Source organism: Alternaria triticimaculans (assembly GCF_023758025.1).
Source record: "Alternaria triticimaculans strain BMP 0046 chromosome Unknown scaffold_19, whole genome shotgun sequence".
In the NCBI taxonomy this organism is placed as follows: Eukaryota; Fungi; Ascomycota; class Dothideomycetes; order Pleosporales; family Pleosporaceae; genus Alternaria; species Alternaria triticimaculans.
Window position 1 is genome coordinate 121,508 of NW_026055976.1, and position 25,049 is coordinate 146,556.

General features: G+C 53.2%; 11 protein-coding genes across 11 annotated transcripts; 8 read left to right on the forward strand and 3 right to left on the reverse strand.

Annotated features, from left to right (window-relative positions):
- Positions 1 to 51: 51 nt before the first annotated feature.
- J4E78_009185 (uncharacterized protein) lies at positions 52 to 882 on the reverse strand (the record flags this gene model as incomplete). The annotated part of the gene is made up of 1 exon (XM_049369779.1): positions 52 to 882. The coding sequence occupies one exon, from the start codon at positions 880 to 882 to the stop codon at positions 52 to 54; it is 831 nt and encodes a 276-aa protein (XP_049218409.1).
- A 2,415-nt stretch (positions 883 to 3,297) lies between these two features.
- Positions 3,298 to 4,135, forward strand: J4E78_009186 (uncharacterized protein; the record flags this gene model as incomplete). Its single annotated transcript, XM_049369780.1, has 2 exons — positions 3,298 to 3,328; positions 3,396 to 4,135. 2 exons carry the CDS (start codon positions 3,298 to 3,300, stop codon positions 4,133 to 4,135), a joined length of 771 nt encoding a protein of 256 aa, XP_049218410.1.
- Positions 4,136 to 6,742: 2,607 nt separating this feature from the next.
- On the forward strand, positions 6,743 to 8,316 carry J4E78_009187 (uncharacterized protein; the record flags this gene model as incomplete). Its single annotated transcript, XM_049369781.1, has 4 exons — positions 6,743 to 6,747; positions 6,880 to 7,244; positions 7,293 to 7,890; positions 7,944 to 8,316. 4 exons carry the CDS (start codon positions 6,743 to 6,745, stop codon positions 8,314 to 8,316), a joined length of 1,341 nt encoding a protein of 446 aa, XP_049218411.1.
- Positions 8,317 to 9,516: 1,200 nt separating this feature from the next.
- J4E78_009188 (uncharacterized protein) lies at positions 9,517 to 10,888 on the forward strand (the record flags this gene model as incomplete). The annotated part of the gene is made up of 2 exons (XM_049369782.1): positions 9,517 to 9,837; positions 9,905 to 10,888. 2 exons carry the CDS (start codon positions 9,517 to 9,519, stop codon positions 10,886 to 10,888), a joined length of 1,305 nt encoding a protein of 434 aa, XP_049218412.1.
- A 559-nt stretch (positions 10,889 to 11,447) lies between these two features.
- Positions 11,448 to 12,084, forward strand: J4E78_009189 (uncharacterized protein; the record flags this gene model as incomplete). The annotated part of the gene is made up of 2 exons (XM_049369783.1): positions 11,448 to 11,704; positions 11,775 to 12,084. The coding sequence occupies 2 exons, from the start codon at positions 11,448 to 11,450 to the stop codon at positions 12,082 to 12,084; spliced, it is 567 nt and encodes a 188-aa protein (XP_049218413.1).
- A 490-nt stretch (positions 12,085 to 12,574) lies between these two features.
- J4E78_009190 (uncharacterized protein) lies at positions 12,575 to 13,498 on the forward strand (the record flags this gene model as incomplete). Its single annotated transcript, XM_049369784.1, has 2 exons — positions 12,575 to 12,921; positions 13,024 to 13,498. The coding sequence occupies 2 exons, from the start codon at positions 12,575 to 12,577 to the stop codon at positions 13,496 to 13,498; spliced, it is 822 nt and encodes a 273-aa protein (XP_049218414.1).
- Positions 13,499 to 13,622: 124 nt separating this feature from the next.
- J4E78_009191 (uncharacterized protein) lies at positions 13,623 to 14,651 on the reverse strand (the record flags this gene model as incomplete). Its single annotated transcript, XM_049369785.1, has 1 exon — positions 13,623 to 14,651. One exon carries the CDS (start codon positions 14,649 to 14,651, stop codon positions 13,623 to 13,625), a length of 1,029 nt encoding a protein of 342 aa, XP_049218415.1.
- Positions 14,652 to 15,697: 1,046 nt separating this feature from the next.
- On the forward strand, positions 15,698 to 16,327 carry J4E78_009192 (uncharacterized protein; the record flags this gene model as incomplete). Its single annotated transcript, XM_049369786.1, has 1 exon — positions 15,698 to 16,327. The coding sequence occupies one exon, from the start codon at positions 15,698 to 15,700 to the stop codon at positions 16,325 to 16,327; it is 630 nt and encodes a 209-aa protein (XP_049218416.1).
- Positions 16,328 to 16,628: 301 nt separating this feature from the next.
- On the forward strand, positions 16,629 to 18,220 carry J4E78_009193 (uncharacterized protein; the record flags this gene model as incomplete). Its single annotated transcript, XM_049369787.1, has 4 exons — positions 16,629 to 16,633; positions 16,733 to 17,146; positions 17,217 to 17,315; positions 17,368 to 18,220. 4 exons carry the CDS (start codon positions 16,629 to 16,631, stop codon positions 18,218 to 18,220), a joined length of 1,371 nt encoding a protein of 456 aa, XP_049218417.1.
- Positions 18,221 to 18,625: 405 nt separating this feature from the next.
- Positions 18,626 to 19,291, reverse strand: J4E78_009194 (uncharacterized protein; the record flags this gene model as incomplete). The annotated part of the gene is made up of 1 exon (XM_049369788.1): positions 18,626 to 19,291. The coding sequence occupies one exon, from the start codon at positions 19,289 to 19,291 to the stop codon at positions 18,626 to 18,628; it is 666 nt and encodes a 221-aa protein (XP_049218418.1).
- A 1,533-nt stretch (positions 19,292 to 20,824) lies between these two features.
- J4E78_009195 (uncharacterized protein) lies at positions 20,825 to 24,895 on the forward strand (the record flags this gene model as incomplete). The annotated part of the gene is made up of 1 exon (XM_049369789.1): positions 20,825 to 24,895. One exon carries the CDS (start codon positions 20,825 to 20,827, stop codon positions 24,893 to 24,895), a length of 4,071 nt encoding a protein of 1,356 aa, XP_049218419.1.
- Between the last annotated feature and the right edge of the window lie 154 nt (positions 24,896 to 25,049).

The following is a 25,049-nucleotide window of genomic DNA, read 5'->3' on the forward strand; positions in this document are numbered from 1 at the left end:
TCAATGAACAGCAGACATGGTATCAATTCCTTCCTTATATCTACTCCACACCTACGGTAGTACATACCCACCATCAATAATACAATCACTCCCCGTCATATAGCTCGACGCATCACTACCCAAGTACAAGAAAAGCCCCTTAATCTCCTTGACATTACCCTGTCTCCCCAGCGGAATCATCCTCAACCCCTCATTAATGACCTGCGGCCCAGCCCCCATCTTGGTATCAAAGAACCCCGGGCTCACAATATTGACCCTCGCAAACTCCCTCCACTCCCTCGCCAGTGACTTGCCCAAATGCGAGATGAACGCTTTTGTACCGTTGTAGATGGGTTGGTCGATGGGTACATTGACAATATGCGCAGAGATGGAGCTGGTGAGGATCAAGTTGCCGAACCCTTGCTTTTTGAATACCTCGCCGGCGTACTTGGCGCAGAAAACGGGGCCGTCAACGTTGACTTTCATGAGGTTGTGGTAGCTATCGAGGGTTTGGTCGAGGAGCGGCTTGCTATCTCCTGTGCCGGCGTTGGCGACGAAGACGTCGATGCGGCCGAAATCCTCAACCACTTGTTGCACGGCTTTTTGGACTGCCTCGGCGTTGATCTGGTTCACGCTGTAGGCTTTTGTCTTTACGTTGTGCGTCTTTGCGAGGTTCTCCGCGCGGGTTATGGCGGCGCTGTTGGAGTTGTACCACAGAGCTACGTTGCCGCCTGCTTCGGCCATGGCGTCGGCTACGGCTCCACCGATTCCTTCGGCTGCGCCGTTGACGACGATGACTTTGCCTTTCATGCTGAATTGTTGCATGACGTTTGTGGGTGTGTCTGGCACGGGTTTGGGGAAGCCGGCGCGCGGCGCCTGGCATTCTTCGACGGACATGGACATTTTGGCGGTTTATGAAGAGGCTGTCTGCTGTGGAAGCTCGTAGAGTATATACAAGGTAAAAGAAGAAGGTAAGTAACTTGTAGTCTGTATAGTAAGAAGTCGGAGTCGGAGGTCGACACTTATGTATCTAGACGCGTGAGATTAGGCCGAGGAAGGTCTGCCGAGTGAGGCTCAAAGGCCGCGACTCTGACGGTGCAGCTTTTACCCCGCCGAGCAAAACATGGGATGGCATTGCGTCACGGGGTGGTGTTGCGGGGCAAATCTGGAGGACTGTCGTCCGGATGGGGCGGGATGGTTTCTGAATTGGGATGGTGCCCGTTGCGCTCGGCTTACCTTCCTTCTGAGCGCGCGGCTCGTACCGTGTCTTCTACCGACTGCGTTGTTCTTTTGTGACTTCCTTCCACGATACTTTGCTGGGTTATGAGTGCGCTTTTGCTCGGCTGGAATCTCGGAGTTGTTGTTAGACCTTGAGATGCAGAGGATCAGGTAGACCACCACGATTTTATCGCCTCTCATCAACTCTTTCGCCGGGCGCTGCCATGACACGTCCTTTGCGGCAACCGGATTCCACTCTTCGCACGGCAGTCTGCTTCTGTACGCTATGAACTGTCACTGTTGCGCATCGTACTAGATACGGTAATCTGGAGTACGAGGAGGACAACAACGTTCACGTAGCCTCGCACACGACGATGAGGTAGCAGTCTACTTCGCTCAATACCTGAGCATCCTCTTCGGTAACTTTCTTCAGTCAGACGCCTTCAGTATGAGACGACGAAGCAAAAGAAGGCTATAAGTAAGGCAGTTGTTCGGTTGTCGAGATGTGTACTACACTGCAGTTCTAGTGTAGCCGGTGCAACTGGATGAGGCAGGGAGATCTTTCACGTTTATGCTGCACTCGCTAAAGCACACTTTAAACTCTGTCACATCTATTAAGCCTCTCGGCGATTTGTTATAGTCTACTATATTAGGCAACGCAGGCGGTCGCCAAGGAACAACTTGTGGTTTGACGGGGGTATTACCAAGGAACCTTGGAACCGTGCTCACCTTTACCTTTCTTCACTATTAAAGAGCACGACGAGCCTGTGGTCTTAGCGTGCACGGTCTGCCGCTAGCTGGCTCCGGCCGCAGGCTCACAAGAAGCTTCCAACGTTGCTTTTCGAACTACACTGTGGACACACGACCCTACATCGGACTTGAACACACCAGCACCACCCATCAGCGCAAGGGTTCGCAAAGATGCTCTTCAGGTTTTTAGATCTCCCAGCAGGTACGCAATCCCCGTCTTTCACTTTATTCACTGGACTTGCACATCAGACAGCGCTGACTTAATGCAGAGCTGCGCAACCGCATCTACGAGATCGTTGCGGTAGGCAATGACGAGCCGCTGGCTATATCCCAACTATGTTCTGGAGAAGACGGCAACTACGCGGGCCTTACGAGAGCTTGTGTTCAAATCCGAGCTGAATATCGACCAATTCAGCGTCGCAGGGCCAAACTTTCCGTGGACTTTTCAGACCTTGATGACTTTACTCAAACCTTTCTTACTTCAGTCGCGGACACTATGATCCTCCCTCTTGAGGTTCACGTCCGGGTATCTCTCATCAAGCCAGGGTGGATTGTGAGTTTCGACTCACTTCCAGTTCTCCAAGTCAAAGCTCAGAACCCCCGCTTGGACATTAGGATCGTGCCCGCTACTATCCCAGATGAATGGCGATTCATAGGGAGTGGCTCGCATGACGCGTCTGCTCTAGCGGCTATCGCCTCGACGCAAGCACAGGATCTGAACTCGCTGCTCTTTCACTCGAACAAGGACTGGCATGCGTGCATCAACAACGGTTCCATTGATCAAGTCTACACAGAAATAGAGATCGGGTCTACATGGGTTGATATCGTCTTCTTGGGTACGCTTGGTTGGAGGGACATGCCTAAAACACCGAGAGCTTCCGAGGAGTGGCGTATCTCTCACGGCCTGCAGGTTCCGGCATTGCATAGTCATCGCGTCGACGTCGCTTTCCTTCACTACGATGAAGAGTACTAGAGCTTCCATTCAAGGTTACTTCTTCCGCAACATCGACGACCTTGACGAAAAGATACTCTCACGAATGAGAGAAATTGCAAGTATAATATACTGTCAAGGTTACTTCCCATACGTAGATAGTACACAGAGAGACACAGAATGCAATCATCTATCACTCACTACGTAATAAGTAAGCTGTCAGTGACTCACCGCTCTCTATAGGTCATAGCGCTACTGCCTGGGCTCACGTGCGGGTAAACTAATTCCTGCCCTCGCTTACAACGAGTCGCTACCTTCGCTATCACACTCTCGATAAGCCACCACGTTTACATCTGATTCTCTGTCAAATACTACTGTCTCCCAAGCTACCCATCTGCTTCAAGAGCACCAGAGTCACCATGGCCTTTCGCTTCCTCGACCTCAACCCGGGTATGCTACTTCCGGGCCCTCATCCCGGCTCGCGCAAGAGGAGCTACTAACATCTTTTTTTTTACAGAATTGCGCAATATGGTCTACCACTTCGCATCCATTACCGACGCATACTTCTCTATCCGACACGATCCCTCTCTTCAGTCCAGCAACTACGCTGCGCTCACAAGAGTGTGTGTCCAGATTCGCCGAGAATACCGCCCGATCCAACGTCGCAAGGCTAAGGTTTGGATCGGTCTTGCAGATGTCGACAATTACGCTCGCACATTCCTGAGGACAGCCGAAGACTCCATGTCCCTCCCTCACAAGATACGCGTCAAGGTACCATTCACGTCGTCCTCAGATTTCGGCTCAGACTTCAGTATCATTTCGGTTCTCAAGCTTAAGGCTGCCCACCCTGATCTAGACTGCAAGCTGGTGCACGCCACCATCAGGAACGACTCGGCTCTCGCGCAAAAACACATGTTCTTCCGGGCTATGAACAAAGCTCGTGATCTCAACGCACTTGTTTTCCATGCGAACAAAAAGTGGCTCGAGGATATTAGCAACGGTACTATCGGAGATGTGCTGATCGAAACCAGCACATGTTTCGTTCAGAATGGATCAATTTGTATCTGCTTTACGGGTGTCCACGCCCTCGAGAACTACAGAGAAGCAACCAGCGCGCCTAACGCTTGGCGCAGCGCTCGCGGTCTTGACCTCCCACTATCGAACGGTCATCATGTTGCACGGTTGTTTCTTGCACCTGACTCCACTTCAGCGAGGTTGAAACACCAGTCAACCCAAGGTTACAAGCGTATCGCCTGATGAGCATGCGTTGCCGAGTATGTAGTAGAAGAAGAAGTAAATGATAATTCGATTGAGCTAGCTAGTTGCCTGGTCATTTGATCTTCCAAAAGATTTCGTTCGTCTCTCCAGGGCTATGAGCGAGTCGGCGCTCACTGTACGCCGGCCTGGAGCCTGGTAGAGCTCACGCAGTCAATCATCTTTCGTGAGCGCTCCTCCCCGCTCATTTGCCACATTGCGGTGCGCAAGCTCTTGGGCTAACGACACATTTTAGTCGAGGAAAACGAATTGACTGGGTGTAATGTAGATTTCGGACGTTGTGATTCGCTAGTCTGCTCCGCACCGCAGTACCATAGGACGAAGTGGATGAACCAAGTTTTCGCATCGCACTTAGATCTGAGTCAGGAGCGAAGATATATAACATGGTCGCACCGCCCACATAGCGACACCTCTGCATACCGATTTCGATCCGCGAACACGCTCACTTCACAACTACCATCGGAGAGACCTACAATCCTCTTCTCAACCTACCGCACAGTCACGATGACTTTTCGCTTCCTCGATCTTATACCAGGTACGAGATTTTCTCCGCCTCTCTTGCAAGGCGTAAAACTGACGATAGACAGAACTGCGCAACCGGGTGTACCACTTCGCTTCCTTGTCTGAAGAACAACCCATCTCATACTATGGTACCTCTATTCAGGGCATCGACGCTGGGCTTACGAAAGTTTGCCGGCAGATCCGAGCTGAATACCTGCCCATTCAGCGCCGTGAAACGGTAGTCGCAGTCCGTTGGGACAGAATCGAATACATGGAGTATTGGCTCAAGACATTCTACCCAGGCGGGCCCAAAGCGAGCGGCGGTCCTCGCGTCGTGCGGCTTTTATGGGGCAAGCCACATGATCCTTCACACAATCGTTACGCCCATGCTTCCGCTACAGACTTGGCTATGATTGAGGATATGGAGGAACTACTAGAGATCCGCGCGCGTTGGACATCGATTCGCTTCGAAGTCGCCCTGGAAGACTCATACCGCACATCCGATGAGTCTGATCCCAGCATCAGGCTCTTGGCAGAGAGAGATTGCCACAAACTGTTTCTTCTTCTTCAATATGACGACCCCACCTGGCTCTTAGCTATACGCGAAAACATATTTGACGGCACGGTAATCGAGCACACTACTCGGTATGCCCCCCCAGTCATAGCTGTACAGGTTGGACCATACGGAAAATGGACGCCAGAATACGCTACCCAGCGGATTCTTCCTCTTGAAAAAGCCTTGGAGGCCTATTGCGGCATGCGAGTTGAAACTTGGGATAATACGATAGGCGGGCCGTAAAGGGCCTGCTGTCAATGAGCGCGGTTCAACAGCGGACGGAGGGGCGAGCGATTCTAAGAACGTGAACATGATCGAAATTCACATCATGGGGGAGCAGAATTTGTGTCGTACTGTACATTGGTGTCTCTGGGAGTTAGGGTATGGCTGTGTTAAAAGTCCACGACAATTTAAACGAAGTTTACTCTTTGATTAGGTATTCTGGATGCCGCGATTACATTCGCGAGAATGATGACGTCATGGTCCAGGCAGCTCTCTGCAGGGTCTGCTCCTTCTACCACGACCTTCAGGTCTTTCCTCATTGAATGCGTCTCCTGATGTGAACTCTGATCTCCCTTCAGATAGATCAAGCTGCAGTTTCGATTTCTGCCAGGCCCTACCGCTTCCGCTACCGTCTTGCATATAAGAGGGCGCTTGCCTGTACTCGACTTTGCTACCACCACAGCCACCACAGCGTCGTTCGGTACTCAGTACCCTTATCTATTACCACTTATTGCGTTGTCCCCGTGTCTTGCATCGCAACTATCCCAGCAGCCACTTGTTTGCAGAGGGGACTTTCTATCTACTTCAGGCTCCCACCTCACCTGCCTCTATCATACCACCACTACGATAAGCAAAAGCGATCACGCTGAAGCAAAATCACGACGCATTTCAACACAATAGCACGTCTCAATACCCTACAATGGCACGTTCTTGTTCTCGGTCACGCGTGCGATACCGGAGGTAAAAGTTGGAGGGAATGGCTCTCTGCACACTTGCAACCACCTACAAACGCAACTCACCTTCGTGTTCAGGGTCGGAGCCTGGGATTTCGATGTATGACCCATCGCTGTGACTGCAACTACTGACACTGCGATGCTGCCTTCCCTCGTAGGTACAATAGGAAAGACCTACCCACAACCACGCGATTGAACCACGCGCTCCTTCCACATTCTTGGATTATTGGTACAATGACATTCTATTCAACATCCCTGCTTCCAAACTCCATCATACCAACACGAAATACGATTATGACAGACGTGCCAAGCATCCCTGCTCTCTTACCTGAGGCTCAATGTCGAGGTGACGACTGATTTGGGCAATTTCCCCAGTCACCGTCAGACACTCTGGTGGCGAATATCGTTGGCCTTCTCCTCACTCACCTTTACTTCGTGGGAGATAAAAGAATCTCCATAGTCTACGCTCCATTACTTCTACATCCCGCAGTTATCTTGAATATTTGATTATCACTATTTCCCACGCTATCAGCACCTTCTCTCAAACCCAGCAACAAGCCGGAAGTACAAGACCTCATGGCGTAAGTCCCCTCTCTTCACACGTAGAGCTTGTGATTTCCCCACAAAGCTCTCAGTATTGGTTTGATGGACTCTGCTAACTCAGACAGCCCTACTCGCCCGAGCACCCCGCCTCCTTCCCGTTCTTCTCCCAGGAAGTTTGGTCATCCGCCAGTCGTTCCTGCCCCTTCTACACCAACTTCACGCCGAAACGGCTTCAAAGGCGGTTTCAACGTCATCATGGGCTCGGAGCATGCAACTGTGCCGCCCTCCCCTGGACTGCCTGTACCTGGCTTCGCGGCACTCACCATGAGTCCTGTCCCTGCCCAGGCCCTGCCCATCCGCCAGAGCAAGCGCAAGCGTGGAGGCCACGCGCGCACTGATGCCGGTGTCAAGAAGAAGACCAAGAAGAAGCCAGATGGCACCATGGCTAAGCTGGTCGATGTTGCTCTCAAAGAGAAGGTCGGCACCAGCGACCCCGCTCTGCAGAAGCCGTTCCGCTTCATGGACCTCCCCGGAGGTAAGTCACGCGATTCTGACCCTTTAGACACAAGCTGACTGTTGACAGAAATCAGAAACCAGATCTACATGCACACCTATGGACGTCCCAAGCAGGCCCTCCTCGTTTACCGCCCGCGCCTCGCCTCTTTGCGTCCCCGCACTCGTCTCGATCGCGGCCGTACTTTGGCGTCTGACATCGTCGACCAGGACCAGGAAAAGAAGATCTCGGGCGGCAACAACAAGTCTCGTCTTTCCACTAAGCCCAAGCCCAAGACAGAACCTCGAGAGACTAACCGTCCCTTCTGGGGCCTTACTCAGGTATGCCGTCAACTCAGGGCTGAGTACCGTCCCATCTACATGGCCAAGCAGGAGATCGGCATGGACCTCACCGAGATCGTGGAATACCTCAAGACTTTCTATCCGACCGCCACAGATGTCGTCTCCAACCTCGGTCCTCCAGGAGAGCGCAGCGAGGACGCACCTTTTGTCGGCAACCTGACCATCGCGGTTGGAGACAAGCCCAACGAGCTGGAGCGTGCTGGTGATGGCATCGAGGTCTTTACTCTTCTTGACATCTGGGCCAACAGCCTCAAGATTGAAGCTGGGTTCGGTCGCTACCTCAAGGCCAACTACGTTGCCGAGACTGATGGTGAAGCCAAGGACCTGTAAGTTTCCCTGCCTCTTTCATCAAACGATCTATTCACTGACCATCTTACAGCTACCGCCTGTTCGGCCGTCGCGTCCTTCAAAACCGTCAATGCTCCAGCATGAACGGAAAGTGGCGCTCTATCCTTCGTAGCCGCTCACTGGCGTCAGTTCGTATTCATCGCAAGCCCGCCCAGCGTGACACTGCTCCGATTCCTGCAGCTCCTGCTATGGTAGCTCTGGCAGCAACTCTTGGAGTAGTAATCCCTGCTACCCCTGCCGTCACCAAGCCCTACCTGCACATCATCTTCAAGAAAGAGTCTGCCGAGCCTTGGATGACCCAGTTTGAGTCGGTCGTTCCTACTGGTTGGTTGTCCAAGCACGGCTTTGGCGGCATGGAGCACTTCGAAGTCAAGGTCGGCGTCGACCAAGACGACTCCAACTAGCTGCCCGTTCAGAGCTGTCATCGCTGGTGCGACGTTAACGTTCCCAAAAGTTGCCATCTTGAATGGACAGCAGCGCATGCGGATATTTCTTGGGCGTTAGACAGATATCTCTACCGGGGTGTTCCTTGACATGCTCAAGATTGGTAACATTTACGAGGTTTTACATATGAAGGTATATCAACTTGATGATCGAAAGGACACGTTGGCAACGCAGCTTGCACGTCGCACCTTGGATATCATCTATCTAGCAGGAATCAATAGTTCCACTCAGGACATCCTGGTTCCCCTCTGCATGTTTATGACAACTGATACCGGACCACATGCTCAAACAGGATGTCAAAATGAAGAGGCTGATGTAGTTTGTTTCTAAGAAAAGAAAACCCACGCCCATTTGCCTACCTCGGCCAATCAGATCGACATGTTCTCCACAGAGATACACGCGTTTTTCCGAGTGTCCACACCGCGATGGGACTGCAAGAAACACATTTATCGCCGAAGCATGTCTATAATCGTGCGCATAACGTCTTTTCCAAGGACGCTGGAAGCTCTGCGCCTACAACCGCACGTGCGCGACGTCATGCCCCACTGCCAGCTGCCGCGCCAAACTTCGCTCGCGGCTCCGCCCCAGTGCATCGCGAGCCAACTGCATCGCACCGGCTATCTCGTTCAACGAGCCGCGGCCTAAAATCCACCTATTTCCAGGCGGAGGACGTTCCTTCTTCCCCCCTGAAGTCGCGATCCTGATGCGCAGCCCCTGCATTCGCTAATGAGACAGGTACCGTTTGATGGGTAGCAACAACATGCGCGTCCTCTTGTGTCGAGCAGGCTGGAGCCCCTCGTTCGCTGCGATGCTTTTCCCGCGAGCCAGGAAGCTAGCATGCGATGAGACAATTGACATCCATTGACATCTAGACTTCCCGTCTTCCGCTGGTACAGAACCCCCAAGCGCACGCGCATCCCAGTAAAGCCGTGGTACTGTGAGGTCATCGACAGGGATGACGGCCAGCCGCAACCTCATACACTACCATAGCTCACCAGCCCATCCCCGGTCGCTTGGTGTTTTATTTGTTCTTGGGCTTTCAAGAGATTGTGTCGTCCATATGTCTCTTTATGTCGTTTAGGTGTCACTTGGCCAATAACTTCGACGATACTTTCTGCTGCCACTGTACCTCCGAACCCGAATCGCCGTCCCATCCAGACATGTCGCGTCCACAGAGCATGCCTGATTTCGCCGCGCTCATGGAATCTTCCATGTCGCAGGCTGTCTTTGAGTCTTCCAGTTCCAACTTCGAGAAGCGCATACACAGTCATAGTCGACGACAGACATCACCAGAGCGAAAGCCTCAGAATATGAGGAAGAAGCCGAGCATCTCGCTCGCTGCTGGACTGATGATGAACACCGACACCCCACCAGCGACTGGATCACTATCGCCGCGCAAACGAAGCCAGAGCCGGCCGGCCCAGGAGAAGAGGGTTGAGATGGAAGAGGGTGGGAATCTGTTCTACGCCTACGCGCAGAGGGTGAGTGATGCTAATTGCACTGCGTGCAATCGACCGGCGAACAACGGCGTACTGATTTATGCGATAGAGCGATTATCCTGCATCTCCTCCGTACATCCTTACCTTCGCCTCGGCCGCCATTTGCACGCAATGGTGGAACCTGGTCCAGCAGGAATACACGTCGTCGTCGCGACCGAGCCCGCAGTATTTCGTGGTCAGGAGCGAAGACATGGAGCTCATAATGGAAGACCCCAGGTTCTCCGATATCCAGAACAAGTGGTTCTATACGTGCCAGGATAGCCCAACATGCCCGCCGATCGTTCTACCCCTGCAACATGCGAATGGTGTTCCCGCCGTCGCGCCTCCGCACACGTGCGAAGAGAAGGCGAGCACATCGGCTATCGACAGCCTGGCGGCGAGTCTGACCCAGCTGGCAAGCATAGTCGAGAGCAATGCCGAGCAAGTCCACGCGCTATCGGTCGCGCAATCGACAGGTCTACAAGCGATGCAAGAGATCAACGAGTCGAACAGCATCCAGATCAAGGCCATTTCCGAATCCCAAATCAAGCTTCAAGCGCTTGTCGATCAGAACGCGTCACACTACATTGCCCTTTCCAACACATCTTTCCAGTCGCACGAGCAGAGCAGATTATCCCAAGAACAGACACGGAAATCTCAAGAGCAAACGCGCAAGTCTCAGGAGCAGACCAAAGACATACTCAAAACTACCGTCGCTCAACTCCAGACTCTATCCAAGAACCAGATCGAGCTGTCACAGACCTGCCAGGGTATGATGCGCAGTATCGAGACCCTTGGCGACTCTGTCACGCAGTTCACTTCCAATGTCATCTCGGATACAGCGAGCAATCAGTCACTATCCACTAGCTCCTTCAACGCACTCGCGACCCGTATCAGCCCGCCGCCTCGAAAGCTAAACAGGCGGGTCAAAGGCGTTTGGTACGAGTACGACAACGTGGGCTCGGGCTCACCCAGCGGCACCCCCAGGAAGAGGGTAGACTCGATCAATGTGGACACCCCACCGAAGAGCCCGGTTATCTACAAGCACGTTTGACGGTGGTACGGCTGGCTCCGAAGTGTTCGTTTGACACCCCCAACACAAGAGGAGATTGACGAGGAAGCACGAAATGTGACACGACCTTTGCTTAATACTTAATCATCCTGGTGGATATCGTCGCTTAATGACTCCCTCTCTCACGGTGCTGGAAAGCTCCGTCTGGGCCAGCCGTTTGTGATTTGCATTACATTGGCGTTTGGAGCGAAGATTGTATGATATGGGAGTGGGTTCTTGAAGACAGCGAATCAGCTCTCTATTTCGGCGTGTTTGTGTATCTTTTACGAAAAGTATGGGCAGCGCGTCTGGTGCATTTTTGGTGCGCTGATTGTTTGTGTTTACGCGACGTCACCGCTAGTCGTGCCTTCCGCAGTCGGCTCTCAATATTCTAGCCGGCTTCACATTGAATCCGCGTTTTCACCGCTTACTGCTATTGCAATCTCTTGCCGTCCAAAAGTCTCTGCACCTCTGCAAATTTCCCTCGCTTGACGCAACTAGCCTTCCTACACTCTCCAAAACAAAAACACACCACAACCCACGGTACATCACTTCCTTCACGATGAAGCTCCTCAACACCGCTTTGGTAATTGCCTTGGGCATCTGGAACGTCGCCAACGCTGCTGCGGTGCCCACTGCATCTCCCGATGTCGCCACGTCAACCTCCGACGCCGTCGCGAGACAAGATCCACCTGCTCACGGCATGTGCTACCTCTACCTCAACATCGTCGAAAAGAAGCCCCAGAATCCGCAAGATATCGACACTACCGTCTGGGTCGCCCTTTCGGACGGCCAGAACAAGACCATCGAAGGCATGACGTACGTAAACCACTCTCACCATGACCGACTTGCCAGTCATGACAGAAGTACACACATTGACATCATACAGTTGGGACGACGGTGAGCCTCTCAAAGGCATGCTCAACGGAAAGTCGATCGACGGCAAGCCACCGGGCCAAGCACTCAAGATCCACGGTCTCTTCAAACCCACCGACACCTTCAGCCTCAGGTGGATCAACATGACTCCTGGTGCACACTGGGAGTGGTTCAAGTTCCAGTACACTGGCGGTATGGTCGGTACTATCGAATTCGATGATAGCTTCAAGGGCTGGAAGGATGCTTCGTGCAACCGCACTGAGTGGGTCAACCAGGACCGGGACTATTGGGACAGGCTGTCGACCTGCTACTTCCAGTGCTAGGCATCTTCGGGGAGGATACAAGAGGTACTGATGGTTGGTATGCATGGCATCTGGGGTGATGTATAGATCTATCTGCAGACAAGCACTTTCTCTGCACGTGATCTTCACGTTGCTATCTCGCCGAGTTCATGAGTAACACAGAAAGAATTCATCAAATCTCTTCCAATAACTCCAATCTTTCGCAGCTCGTTTTGCCACACCGTGTTCCGATGTACTACGAAGACTGAAACGACGTCCGACGTTCCGCCTCGCCGCCCAATCTGGACACGGAGGATCCACTCCGCCATGTAGTAATATGCGCCCAATCTAAATTGAGTCACGTCCACGCCTTCTAGAATTAACATGGAATAATCCACCAAAAAGCAGCAGGCGATCGCTAAACAAGCATCGTGCTAATCTACGGATTCCGGGTCGAACATTGTTACACTGCAGGACTACATGCAGATGGTACTGAGAAAGGACTTGAACATCATGGTATATAAACCACAACATGGAGCGGCAGAAACACGGTCAACAAGATCAAACACACCCAGCTGCTATCCACTGCAGCTCGCTCAACACCATCATCATGTTCATCTCTGCCATTTCGCTCCTCGGTTTCATCACCTCCGCATCCGCTCACGGCTACCTGAAGTCCATCTCAGTCAATGGCGGAGCCAACTACCTAGCCTGGCAAGTGGGCCAAGACGACTATCTCACTCCCGAACCCGTCCGCTACGCCCGTCGCATCAAAGATAACGGACCTGTTCCTGACTTCACGTCCAAAGACATTACGTGCAATGTGGGAGGTAACCTGCCAGCGAAAGGCGTTATACCGGTTTTGCCGGGGGATAAGGTGTATGTTCTTTCTTTCTCCTGCTCTCCTGCCTAGTATTCTGCTGGATGAAAAGCATCAACACACCATTTCCGACTTCGACACTCACGCTGACATCCACCCAGCAAACTCCAATGGGACCAATGGGGCTCCTCGCACTCGGGCCCCGTAATGAACTACCTCGCCTCCTGCGGCAGCAACTGCACAACCTTCAAAGGCGACACCGGAACCCCCTGGGTCAAATTCGATCAAATGGGCTACGACACCAGCAAATCCCCTCCCTGGGGCTCCGACTACCTCGCCAAGCAAGGCGCCAGCTGGACCGTTACCATACCCGCTGGCCTGAAGCCCGGTGAGTATCTGCTCAGGCATGAGATACTGGGGCTGCATGTTGCGGGGACGAGGATGGGGGCGCAGTTTTATCCGGCGTGTGTGCAGATAAAGGTGGGTGGGGATGGGGGGAAGGGGTTGCCGGGCGGTGTGGGACTGCCGGGGGCGTATGATCCGGATGATAAGGAGGGGGTGCTTGTGCAGCTTTGGCAGGTGCAGGCGGGGCAGAGGGGGTATACGCCGCCCGGGGGACCGGTGAAGACGATCTAGGGGGGGAGTAGAGGGTGGGAGGATAGAACTGTGTGGTGTGCCATGGCTGCGAGGAGAGGAGGTATATATTAGAGAACAGTAACTTTCATGTCGCATTCCAAATTCAGCTCCACCTCTGCTGCTTCTAAGAGCGGGCCGCTAGATCTACAGCCTCACGAACTACTTCTTCGAGTGTCACCTTGGGAAGCCCTAGCTTACCATTCCAGATCTCTTGTTCAGCCTCGAAATCGTACCCAACATCTACATCAGCCCCGAAACTAATTGCCAACAACCGAAATGTCGCGTTCAAATCCCCTGCTTCGAAATTCTCTCGAAACTGCTTGATCTCCGGGCCGCTCTCCTTCTCCTCAACATGGAACTTGGCCTTAGTCTCTACTTCCAGTGCTTCTACAATCTGCCTGGTGCTGACCGAGAAGTCACATAAGAAGATCTGCTTGTTTGCGGTCAACCCGGGATAGACCAAGACACGCGCAACTGCAAGGCCGGTGTTCTTGCTACTCGTAACGGCAAAGCGCCTATTCCCAGAATCGTATACCGTCGCCTGCCTCTCCTTAACATCTATGCCGAGGAAGTTACCAGACTTTGATGGATCGAGTGCCCAGTCCAGCCAACTGCCGCAACAAATGCTGCTCCACGTCATCTTGCCGTGACTTTCTTCGCATGTCTTGATGAGGTACTCCAGCATTTCTCCCTTGAGGTCGTATATCGGTACGAGGGCGCGAGCCCGGGGATCGAGATTGTTGGCGCCGAATTCGCTGGGGATGAATCGTTTGACGCCTGCTGCGAGTGCAGCGTCGATGAGGCGGAATGCTAGACCATCTCTTCCGCCAGCGGTGACTGGGCTGGTAGATAGCGCGACTACGACTGCATCTTGACCCTTGAAGGCTTCTGTGAGCTCTTTTGTCGTGAAGGCGTCCGAGATCTTGATGATGGGGATGTGAGATGGGAACGAGGCTGATGAGGATGCGCGGCTGACGATGGTTACGTTGAAGGAGGGTTCCGCGAGGAGCGCGTCAAGTATGGGTGCACCAACAGAACCGGATGCTCCTAGGATGATGACGTTCTTGATGGGGCTGGACATGATGACACCTTTCGTCGCGACTTGCTTCTCGAGCTGACTGAGATGGAGTTTGGTTGATGATGCGTTGCCCATCAACGAGCGCCTTCTCTTATACTAAACTGTCCATCCACCGCATCAGTGCCCATGGTGCCATGCTCTATAATCGACCTGCGCAACTGGGGACACTTGGGTGCCGCAAAGGCATCTGATGCATCGGCTGCCGCATGGCAATGATGTTCAATGAGTTACCGGCATGTTTCGGCACGCTCTCTGCGCGATGATAGGTTCTGTAGAGCGATTACATGAAGTTAGTAAGCAGCACGTGACTGTGAGAGGCATCTGCGGCAGCATGAAATTCGCAATTCGGCGGTTGCATTTGCCAACGTATACTCATCGTGAGACTGTGTAAGCAACTTAGTTTTCGTTGTAGCGATTTGTTAAGCTACCCAGCTTGATGCCGACTGAGGCGATGTGATGTGTGCCGCCAGCGAAACGAGACAACCCAGTCCAACATTGATAGGATGTCGCCTTGTTGTGGCACAGATCGCCATCTGTAAACCCTCAGAATTTCGGAAACTGCGCATGCGTGCCAATCGAGTATGAATAAGCGTAGTCGCCGACTACACGAAGACCGACGTCTGAGGCGAAAACGCGATGGCGGGTGTGGTGAAGAGGCCACCTGGGCAAGTGCTAGCAGCGCTCCTCGTGACACGCGCTAAGATTGCGCGCCTCCACTTGGCAGCTTGCTCCTGCGTGCTGCATACTCGACCGCCTGCATCATACAGTACAGCACTGCCGATGCTGCCATTTTCCAATCATAGCATGTTGGCTTCACGACGTCGCGCAGGAGGCAAAATCAGCCGCATGACTGATATTTCTACCTCGGCTGCTGCCGCCTGCTTCTGATCCGGCGGTTCTTCTGCGCAGCACACCAAAGCCTTGCGCCACAGTCTCACGAGCAACTGTTACAGGAAAGTTACCATCAGCAACCTACCTTTCACAGAAGGACGCCCATCAGCGCTTGACTCATTAATAACCACTTACTTTGACGAGAACAGTGTGAAAATGAGGATAAAGAGGAAGACACTGATGCACTGGTTGCATTCTGGACACAGTACACCACTTCTCCGCTTTCTACCATGACGGCAACATCCGAACATCTCGAAGCTTTTGCACCTTTGACATGGGCTACACCGTACCTGACATCTCCCAGCTGGATTGCATGTGACCGCCAGCGAGGCACCGAACCGGGTGAGGATACGGACCGATTTTGTCGCGACACAATGCGCGCGAACAACGGCGTGAGAAACTGGCTCGAGCTGTACGAGAAGCCGGCGCCGGGCGCCAAAGTCACCAAGTCAATATCTCTGATCAAGTATGGAACCGGCTTGAACGGCTTTCCCGGTATCTGCCATGGTGGCGCATTATTGACGCTCATGGACGAAGCAATGCTGCATATCCTGGTTGCCAATACTGTGCTTGAGCATGGCCTTGGCTTTATGAAAGTAGGAGAAGACTATTGGAGACTCCAGCTTCATGATGGAAAGTCGGCACAAGAGGTGCTTAAGGGCCGATTAGCCACAGCCACCATGGACGTGAAGCTTCTGGCGCCGGTGTTATGCCCTGGTGTTGTCGGCATTGAAACGATTGTACTTGGGGACACAGGGAACAAAATGCGGATGAAAGCCACGATGAGGGATCGACAGGGCAAGCCGCTGCTTACAGTCGAGGGGCTGTGGATCAAGATTCGCGGTGCTGCAAAACTATAACCACAACCACCGCCAGTGTGCGAAGCAAACCACGACAATCGCACACGCTTCTCAGTTCTCCGTCTCACTCTATATTTCCTATCGCAGGCTCGAGTAACCTGCCACCCAACGTCTATCTCCATCGCACGTGCGCAGGGATTCCGGATGATCTCGCATTGATCTCGGGCACGCTAACCCACCCGAGACCTGTGAGCTATTGGTCCTTCCTGCAACGGTAAACCTCCGAAATCAATGCCTGCAACAATATGTGCACTGCGCAGCATGTAAACACACATGCCATCCCTTTGGCCTACCATTCGTTATGACGTCTAAGGTAGCCTAACCTATCCCGCACCACGCCTGCGAGTCACCATCAAGGTCGTTGTATACTTAAGAGCAAGCCTACATTGATAGAAATTTGATCAGACTGCACGATCAAGTTGTCAAGTCCTCAACACAGTTCAAGATGCATTCCATTCTGGCTTCCGTCTACGCTCTCTCTTCCCTGCTTCCCCTCGCCATTGCCCAAACTTCCGGCACGTTCAACACCCTCACTTTCAATGTCGCTGGTCTTCCTGCTGCCCTGAACGGCAACGATGTTCCCGGTGATAAGACAACAAACACTGCCCGTATTGGAAAGTTGTTCTCTCAATACGATATCGGTGTCATCAACGTTCAAGAGGACTTCAACTACCATGCCACACTATATGCCAACGACGATCACCCATATAGGACGCCTACCAGCGGAGGAGTGCCATTTGGCAGCGGCTTGAACACTTTGAGCAACTATCCTTACACTGGATTTCAGCGAGTCAAGTGGAACACGTGCAGTACTTTCGAGTAAGTCAAGCTCAAACGATGGCACAAACACATTGCATAGTACGACACTAACATAACACTCTGTCAACAGTAGTGCGGACTGCCTCACACCCAAGGGCTTCACTTTCATGCGTGTCAAGATTGCCGAAGGCGCAGTAGTCGACATGTACAACCTACACGCCGATGCCGGGTAAGTCACCCTACTTCCTTCAACCCTATGACAACCCACTAAACCTCCATAGCACCACAGCCGCCGACAACAAGGCCCGCGCAGCCAACCTGCGCCAAGTCTCCGACTACATCAAGGCCAACTCCGTCGGCAACGCCGTCGTCGTCTTCGGCGACTCAAACTCGCGTTACACACGCACCGACGACATCCCCGACGTTTTCAAGACCGAAAACGGCATGACGGATGTCTGGCTCGAGCTCGTCAAGAACGGTGTCCCACCTGCCAAGGGCGCCGACGCGCTTCTCTGCTCGAACCCCTCCACGACCAACGAGTGCGAGATCGTCGACAAGACCTGGTACCGCGGCTCTGACGCTGTAACGCTCAAGGCCACGAAGTTCGACTACGCAGGCCACATGTTCCTCCAGGAGAACGGCGACTTGTTGAGCGACCACAACGGTGTGCTTGTAGACTTTTCTTGGAGCCTGAATGCCCGCCGAAGCGTGTCTGATGTGTTTGGCGGTGAAGAAGGTACGTGGTACAATGACCTGAGCGCCATCTCCAGTCTCGCCAGCCCGAAGGTGTCTTCCATCATGCTCCGTGGCAAGGAGCGCGTTGATGCTGTTTCCGTTAGCTTGACTTCTGGACAGACGCTTTCGCATGGTGGGACTGGTGGCGAGGCGATTACGCTCGCTTTGGCTGCGGACGAGACGCTGACTTCTGCACAGCTGTGTCAGGGTCAGAAGAACGGTAAGACGAGGATCTTTTATGCGCTGGTTACCACTAGTGCTGGCAAGACGGTTTCTACTGGTGTCAAGACGGATGACTGTGTTACGAGGACTGCGGGGGCTGGTCGTGGTATTGTTGGCTTTCTTGGTCGTTCGGGCGATGAGGTTGACCAGTTGGGATTCATCTACTCGAGCGCTTAAGAATGTTTGATGGACGTGGCCCTTGGTTGGATTAATGGAATGTCTCATGCCCCTACGACTCAATGCGATCAACAATAATTGGAAGGTTAAATGCCTGAGTGGCCATAAGTGATCTGCTCTAGTAAGCGGGTAAATGCTGACTTCAAGCACATGTGAACTGTACTCGCGATGTATGTTGTTACATTGAGCTGTTCTCGTATCCTACATAGCCATAAAGCAAATCCGCCTCTCCAAAATAGTGTGTGTCAAAGGAAATAACAAGAAAGAAATCGTACAAGAAAACAGATCATCCTCCTACTGGATTGCCAAGAAAACAAACATAACGTCTTGCAGTCGTAGTCGACCACTCATAAAAGATCAGATGAGGCCAGCTCTGAGATTACACCTTGACAGAGACGTCCTTCTCTAAGCATAAACCCAGTACTGCGCTTCATAATCCACAGTAACCACCTGACCAGGTGTCATACCATCGCAAGTCGCTGGTGCCATTCCACCCACAGTGTTGAGCCGGTACACCATCTTGACACCACTGGTCGACGCTGTTTGCGCTTCGAGCCTAAGCCACTTTACATCCTTAGTCGCATCGGGCGCAGGCGTATCGTCGACTTTCTTAGCCACCGTGTTGCCAAGACCAAGGATGTCGAAGTCGGGAGTAGTAGTGTCGAGGAAGAAGTGCGTGCCGATAGACGCGGATTCTTGGACGCGGCCTAGAGATGCAGTACCAGCAGTAGGGTTGGATGAGATCTCGCAGGAGGCGTTGAAGAGTTGGGCTAGAGCGCCGATTGCGGCTGGTGTGGCTGTCGCGTTACTGCACGTGTAGTTTTGTGTGCCCATGCCGAGCGCGACAAGAACGAGGGACATGTCGGCTGTTGGTGGTGGGAGCGCAGAGGCGGGCTGTTGGATGCCGCTGAGGTCGCAAGATGGTGCTCCAGGTTGCGCGGGCTCTGCGGGCGCGGTAGTGTTGGCGGTATCGTCGCATTCCTGACGAGGATAGATTTGCGGGAGACGCGAAGGCGCGCTCATGGCCATTGGAATGAGCGCAAAGGCCGTGAGAAAGAGTGAGGCGTGCATGTTGACGATTTTCGGTAAAGAGTGCTTTCGATAATCGTAAGACTTTTGTGTATCCTGAAGTTATGGATAAGAAAGAAGGTGTTGTTGGAATTAACGAGTACGCGAACGAATGTAGAGCTACCAGAGCCCGAAGAAACGAATGAAGAATGGAATAAGGAGGCTGAAAGGCTGAAAGCTGGATAATTGCGCGTGCTCTTGTCCTACCTGGATGAAGACGTCAGACGACTTATATAAAGTTCTGTCATCCCTTCGTCGGACCTTCTCAGGTAGCTTCTACATGGATTTAGATTGCAAATGCGGGTGATAACATGTCAAAACGTTTGACATGATCCTTAGGTCGATGTTGGTGTTTCGACAGGATCAAGATACGTTGGTACATGGATTAACGGTTGAAGTGCCGTGGTGTCGGGCGAGAGCGCGGTTTCGCGTAGGCACAACTGTCGCGAGTCAGTGTGGCCAACGGTCTTCTGAAACGAGGCATCCCAGCCTTGCGGTAGAAGAGCGTTGACGACGTTTGCAAAGACAAACAACCCGTGGGTCCTTCGATGTTGGCCAAGCTGCTAAGAGATTTTGAAGATCATAACAGGTCGTCGATATAACCTGCAAAGTTCAATGGCGCGCTGCGAAGTTCGTGATGTAATATTCGTCGTGTACGCCACGATGCGCCGTCGTCGAACCTAAGGCGACAGGAGCCCTAGCTTTCTTAGGAAGGAAGCCACTTCAGAAGAGCCGCAATCTCACCCTGTCTGCGGCGTAGCTACAGGGAAATCTCATCAAGGACAGAAGTTCCATGTGACTAGTAGACAGTGTTGCTGAAACTGGTACCTGGGTACCTGCAGAACCTGCCACAGAACCTGAAACGTGGGGAATGAGCTGACGGCCCGAAATGGGGCAGGAAACATATCGTGTGCAGTTCGTCCGCTATCACCCTGAAACAACCGCGACCGCTACCCAACTACGCCGCAGTCGTTGAGATGTCTCGCGATGCTTTTGCCGCGTGTTGGTCTTCACGTGGGCCGCTCGCCGCCTGCAGGCAGGATGTCATCACCCGTTTCCCCAGACGTCGAACGTAACAGAAACCTTACCTGCGTTGAAGTGAGGAGTCGGTCCGCATTAGTGCAAGGCCAGCAGAAGGCCAGCCTGCACCTCCAGGTTCGAGACCGTGCGGTGGCTTGCCCTAGGTTTCCGAGGTCAGCACTTGTGGCAAAACGCGAGTAGGCAGGAAGCGTGTTCGTCCGTGTTGAATACGGTCGATGTAGAAGACCGAGAGCATCGCTCCGGCGACAGTGTTGTATCTAAGATCACCGGCGCTGCTGGAGATTCGGAGAGTCGCGTCGTGATGATCCGAGTGAGACGGCCATATCGTCGGCCCTGAGTTCACCGAATCGGATCGAGCTAGCGTCGTTGCTCTTTCCGCAGCTCCGCCTCAGCCTACACGTGTGTGCACTACGCAACGCCCTCATGTAGAACCTCTTTAGAAATACGCTGCCTCGGTTCTTTGGGTATGCGATAGTAATCATCCCACGATACACCATGGAACGAAGAGTGAGCCTCAAAGACCTCATTCGTAATGCCGGCGTCATCCCCGTCGAACAGCGCCAAGCAGTCCTCCCGGCCCCAACACAGCCGGCCATCTCAGTCAGCGACGAGGACATCTCGCAAGCCCGAAACATCCTGCTTGAACGGAGAGCCAAAAATCCCGAAAGCAAGAACGTGTTGAAGAGCATCTTCAAAAGCTCAAAAGAGAAGGACAAGGGACAGGATGGGGCACAATTCTCGCAGGAGGAGCTCGACCAAGCCTTGTCCGCTGTCATCCGCAGTCCCACGACTGGACCCGGCCTGATCCAAGCCTTCCTCACTCTGGGCGCGAAAGTGAATATCATCGAGACAATCGACAAGAAGCGAAGATCGAGTAATCAGGCCAACACAGCATTGCGCCGCCGTAGCACGGTCTTGCAGCAGGCCGCAAGCCTGAGGAAAGCCGATGGTGTCAACATCCTCGCCGCCTCTGGTGCGGACCAACAGACCTTGGACGAAGGACTGAAAGCTGCTCTGGCTGCCGGCGATCAAGAAAGTATAGGCCTCTTACTGCGACACGGGGCGGACCTGAACAACTTTCCCAATGCTTTGGCCAATGCAGTCCGATCGAATGACCTGAACTTCGTCAAGCTCTTGTTGCGAGCTCCAAAGCCACTGCGTGCTCAGATCATCAATTCTTGCCTACCTGCAGCGGTCCAGCAAGGCTCAGATGCTGTCATATCTCTGCTAATAGCATACGGCGCTGACCCGAATTTCGACTCCGCAAGTGCTCTCAACATGGCGATTGGAAGACAGGCCTACAAGCTGGCCACCGCTTTGGTCGCTGGCCCGATCCGTCTTAACGAACCGAACCTGCAACATGCGCTCGACACTACCATGAGGCTACCGACGCGGCAGGCAACGCTGCAGTTCCTACAGCTCTTGTTTTGCTGCGGGCTACCTCCCGATAGTCGTGGTCTACCGGACTTCCTCATCTGTCTGGCAAGAAGCAACGATACTGCTGGCGCGAAGATGATGGTCAGCTACGGCGTACCGACCACGGCTGATGATGCAGAGTGTCTGAGAGAGGCCATCGAAAACTCAAACTGGAGCTTAGTGGATGCCATCCTCCAGACGTCCATCGCCCCTCAGCATGCGACATCAGCGCTGGCTGTTTTGCCGACCAACACCCCACAGCCAGATAGACTTCGCGTAGTCGACGCTTTGCTAAAGAAAGGCGCATCAGGTCCGCCTCTTGGTCGATTGCTCACGCAAGCCACAAAGGAGAAAGACACTCAGTTGATCGACCTCCTTCTTGGTGCTGGGGCACCTGTCGATTCAGGCGACAACGGCGCACTTCATTTTGCAGTGGTCAATCGAGATGTCCGGACACTTAAGTCTATTTTCAACGCTCGTCCTCCGCCAGAGACACTAGCGAACGTATTTCCGCTCATTTTCCGTGCTGATGGAATCTCGGCATCGGAACGACGTGAAATCGCACGGCTATTATTAGAGTACGGCGCAAGTGGTCCAGGTGTCGACCAAGCACTAGTCAATGCAATCGCAGACACGTCGGCTGGGCGGGATGGGGCTCTGATAACAGACCTTGTTCGAAAAGGTGCAAACGTCGACGAGAGAGCCTTGTCATTGGCAGTGACTCAAGTCGACATTTCTCTTTTGCGTCTGCTCTGCAACACCAGACCCAACTCCTCAGCGACATCGGCAGCCCTACCTCTCGCCTTTGATTCACGAGCTGGCAGACATTCAAAAACACTCGAGATCATTGACTTGCTTCTGAACCATGGAATTGAAGAAGAGCCAGCTAGTCAGACCTTACAGATTGCCATCAATGGCGGCCCCGACAACATTGATATCATCGAGCGGCTCCTCACTGCCAGCCCTAGACTGCTAAGCACCGCGTTCAAGTACACGACAGCGATTGAAGATCCCCACAAGAAGGCACCGATACTCAATGCTTTACTGAAACTGGGAGTACCACAGGACGCTCTGGACCAAGCCCTTGCCGCGGAGACACGACAGGCCGTTGCCACAAATGACACAACCAGTACCAGGTTGCTGTTGGGACAAGGAGCATCTGTGAGTCACAACGATGGCGAAGCGTTGAGTGTTGCGGTAGCTTCAGGAAACAGCTCGCTAATGGCATTAATACTCAGTGGACGTCACCAACCATCACGATCTAGCGTCACGAGGTCGTTCCGTACATTGTTCACCGACGACAAGTTGATGCAGGAAGGAAAGAAAGAGAGCATTGGTGAAATGGCACAAGAGCTACTGGCCCGTGGAGTAGAACAGTCTGCCATCGACGCAGCTCTGCGACTAGTCCTCAGCAACGAGCATGATAAGTATACGGAGCCCTGGGTTGAGCTGTTGCTTCAGTATCACGCGGATGTCAACACGGCGGATGGGGCATGCTTCGTCTTCGCAGCACAAAAGCACAGTCACACCATCTTTGAGAAGCTCATGCGTCACAACCCCAAGTTCAACGTCGTCGTTCCAGCGTTGTTGAGTTCCAAGCTCCAAGACGAAGTAGTCGTTGCCGCAATACAGTCATGCCTCGATCACGGTTGCATAATTGAACAGCTCGGTGTCGGCTATAACAAGCCACCGATACTCATCACCACCATGACTGTGTACCCACGCAATAGCGCGCTCATCACGCTACTCCTGAAGCACGGCTTGAATCCGGAGATAACCATCCCCACGGTTCTCCATTCGTCCTGCGGACCCGAAACTGTGCCCGCACTGCTTTGGGCATTAGCTCAACCACAGAAGCGCATTTCGGACGCCGTAATCTCCGCCCTTTTGGAAGCTGGAGCATCCGTTGACCGACTTTCTGCCGCTTCGGAGACTACGGCACTTATGCTCGCCGCTCGTGAGGGGCGTCATGAGATAGTGAATGCACTAGTCGTGCGGGGTTCGGATGCGGATCTTCGGGATGTCTGGAACAAATCCGCACTCTTCTACGCTAGCAGCAGTGTGTCTGGGGAAGCCACAGTGAAGTTACTAGCGCCATGCTCGCTAGCAAATGATGGTGCGTTACATGAGTCAGCTAGGGAACTCAACGCCGAGGTCACGAAGGCCTTGTTGGAGCATGCTCACGATCCAAACTACCCATCCCGTCTCCATGGCGGTAGGAATGTCCTCGGAGAGATATGTCTCAACGCGAGAGTCTCCACATCCGCGCATCGCTCGAAGCTTCGCCAGCTACTGCGTCTTCTCTTGACCAAACGCGTAAACCCCAAATTCCGCGCTCGCAACGAGAAGTCTAGTGTCATCCTCGCACTCGACGATGCCTACAGCGCCCTTCCCATCACAGAGGCTCTGCTAGAGACGGAGATATGGCAAGACCTCAACGATGAAGCACACGTCTACTGCGACGCATCCTCGGGCCTCCATTACTCACCCTACTCCTACGTTGAGCTAATCGCTACACCCGCCCGCGCTCCCGTCAAAAAGGCCCTGCTCGATCTCCTGCGCGACAAGGCCTGTCTCCCAGTCTACTATTCCTCGTCGGCACTCCAACCCGTCGGCGCAACAGGCATCCCACCCGCGATTGCCAAACTCGTAGATAAGCAAAAGGAACACGAGCTCTCCATCCGCCACGAGAAGGAGAAGTTCGAGCACACTCGTACGATCGAGGAAACAAGCCACAAAGACATTCTCCGACGAAAGCGCGAGAGCCAAACCGTCGAACTGGAACTACAAACCAAAGCAACCCAACACTACACCGCCCTGGAGCAGCAGAAACACGACTTCGAAGTCCACCGCGTAAGGGAGGCGGAACGCATGAAGCGCTCTGAACGAGTAGCTTGGCATAACTTGGTACAAGAGCAAGAGCGCGATGCCGCTGCTGCACGGGCGAGTGCAGAGGAGAGGAAACTGAGGGAGACTATGGCGGCTGAGAGCAAGATGATTGAGCAGCGGAAACAGGAGTTGGAGCATAGGGCTGGGGTGGAGAGGCGGATGTTGAAGGAGAAGGAGGAGCATTATGAGAGGAATGTTAAGAGGCAGAAGGAGGTTAGACAGATTGAGGGTGGGCCGCCGCAGTGGGGGACTGTGGATTAGTGGTCTTGATGGTGAAGCAGTGGGATGTTATCACGAGTTTCTTTTGGGTTGGCGCAATGGCGTGGGTTGGAGGATCGGTCTACACCGCGCTCGAAAGCATTGAGTTATCATGGCTTGAACTCCACATTGTGATGTGCTCTTTGAATTGTGGTAT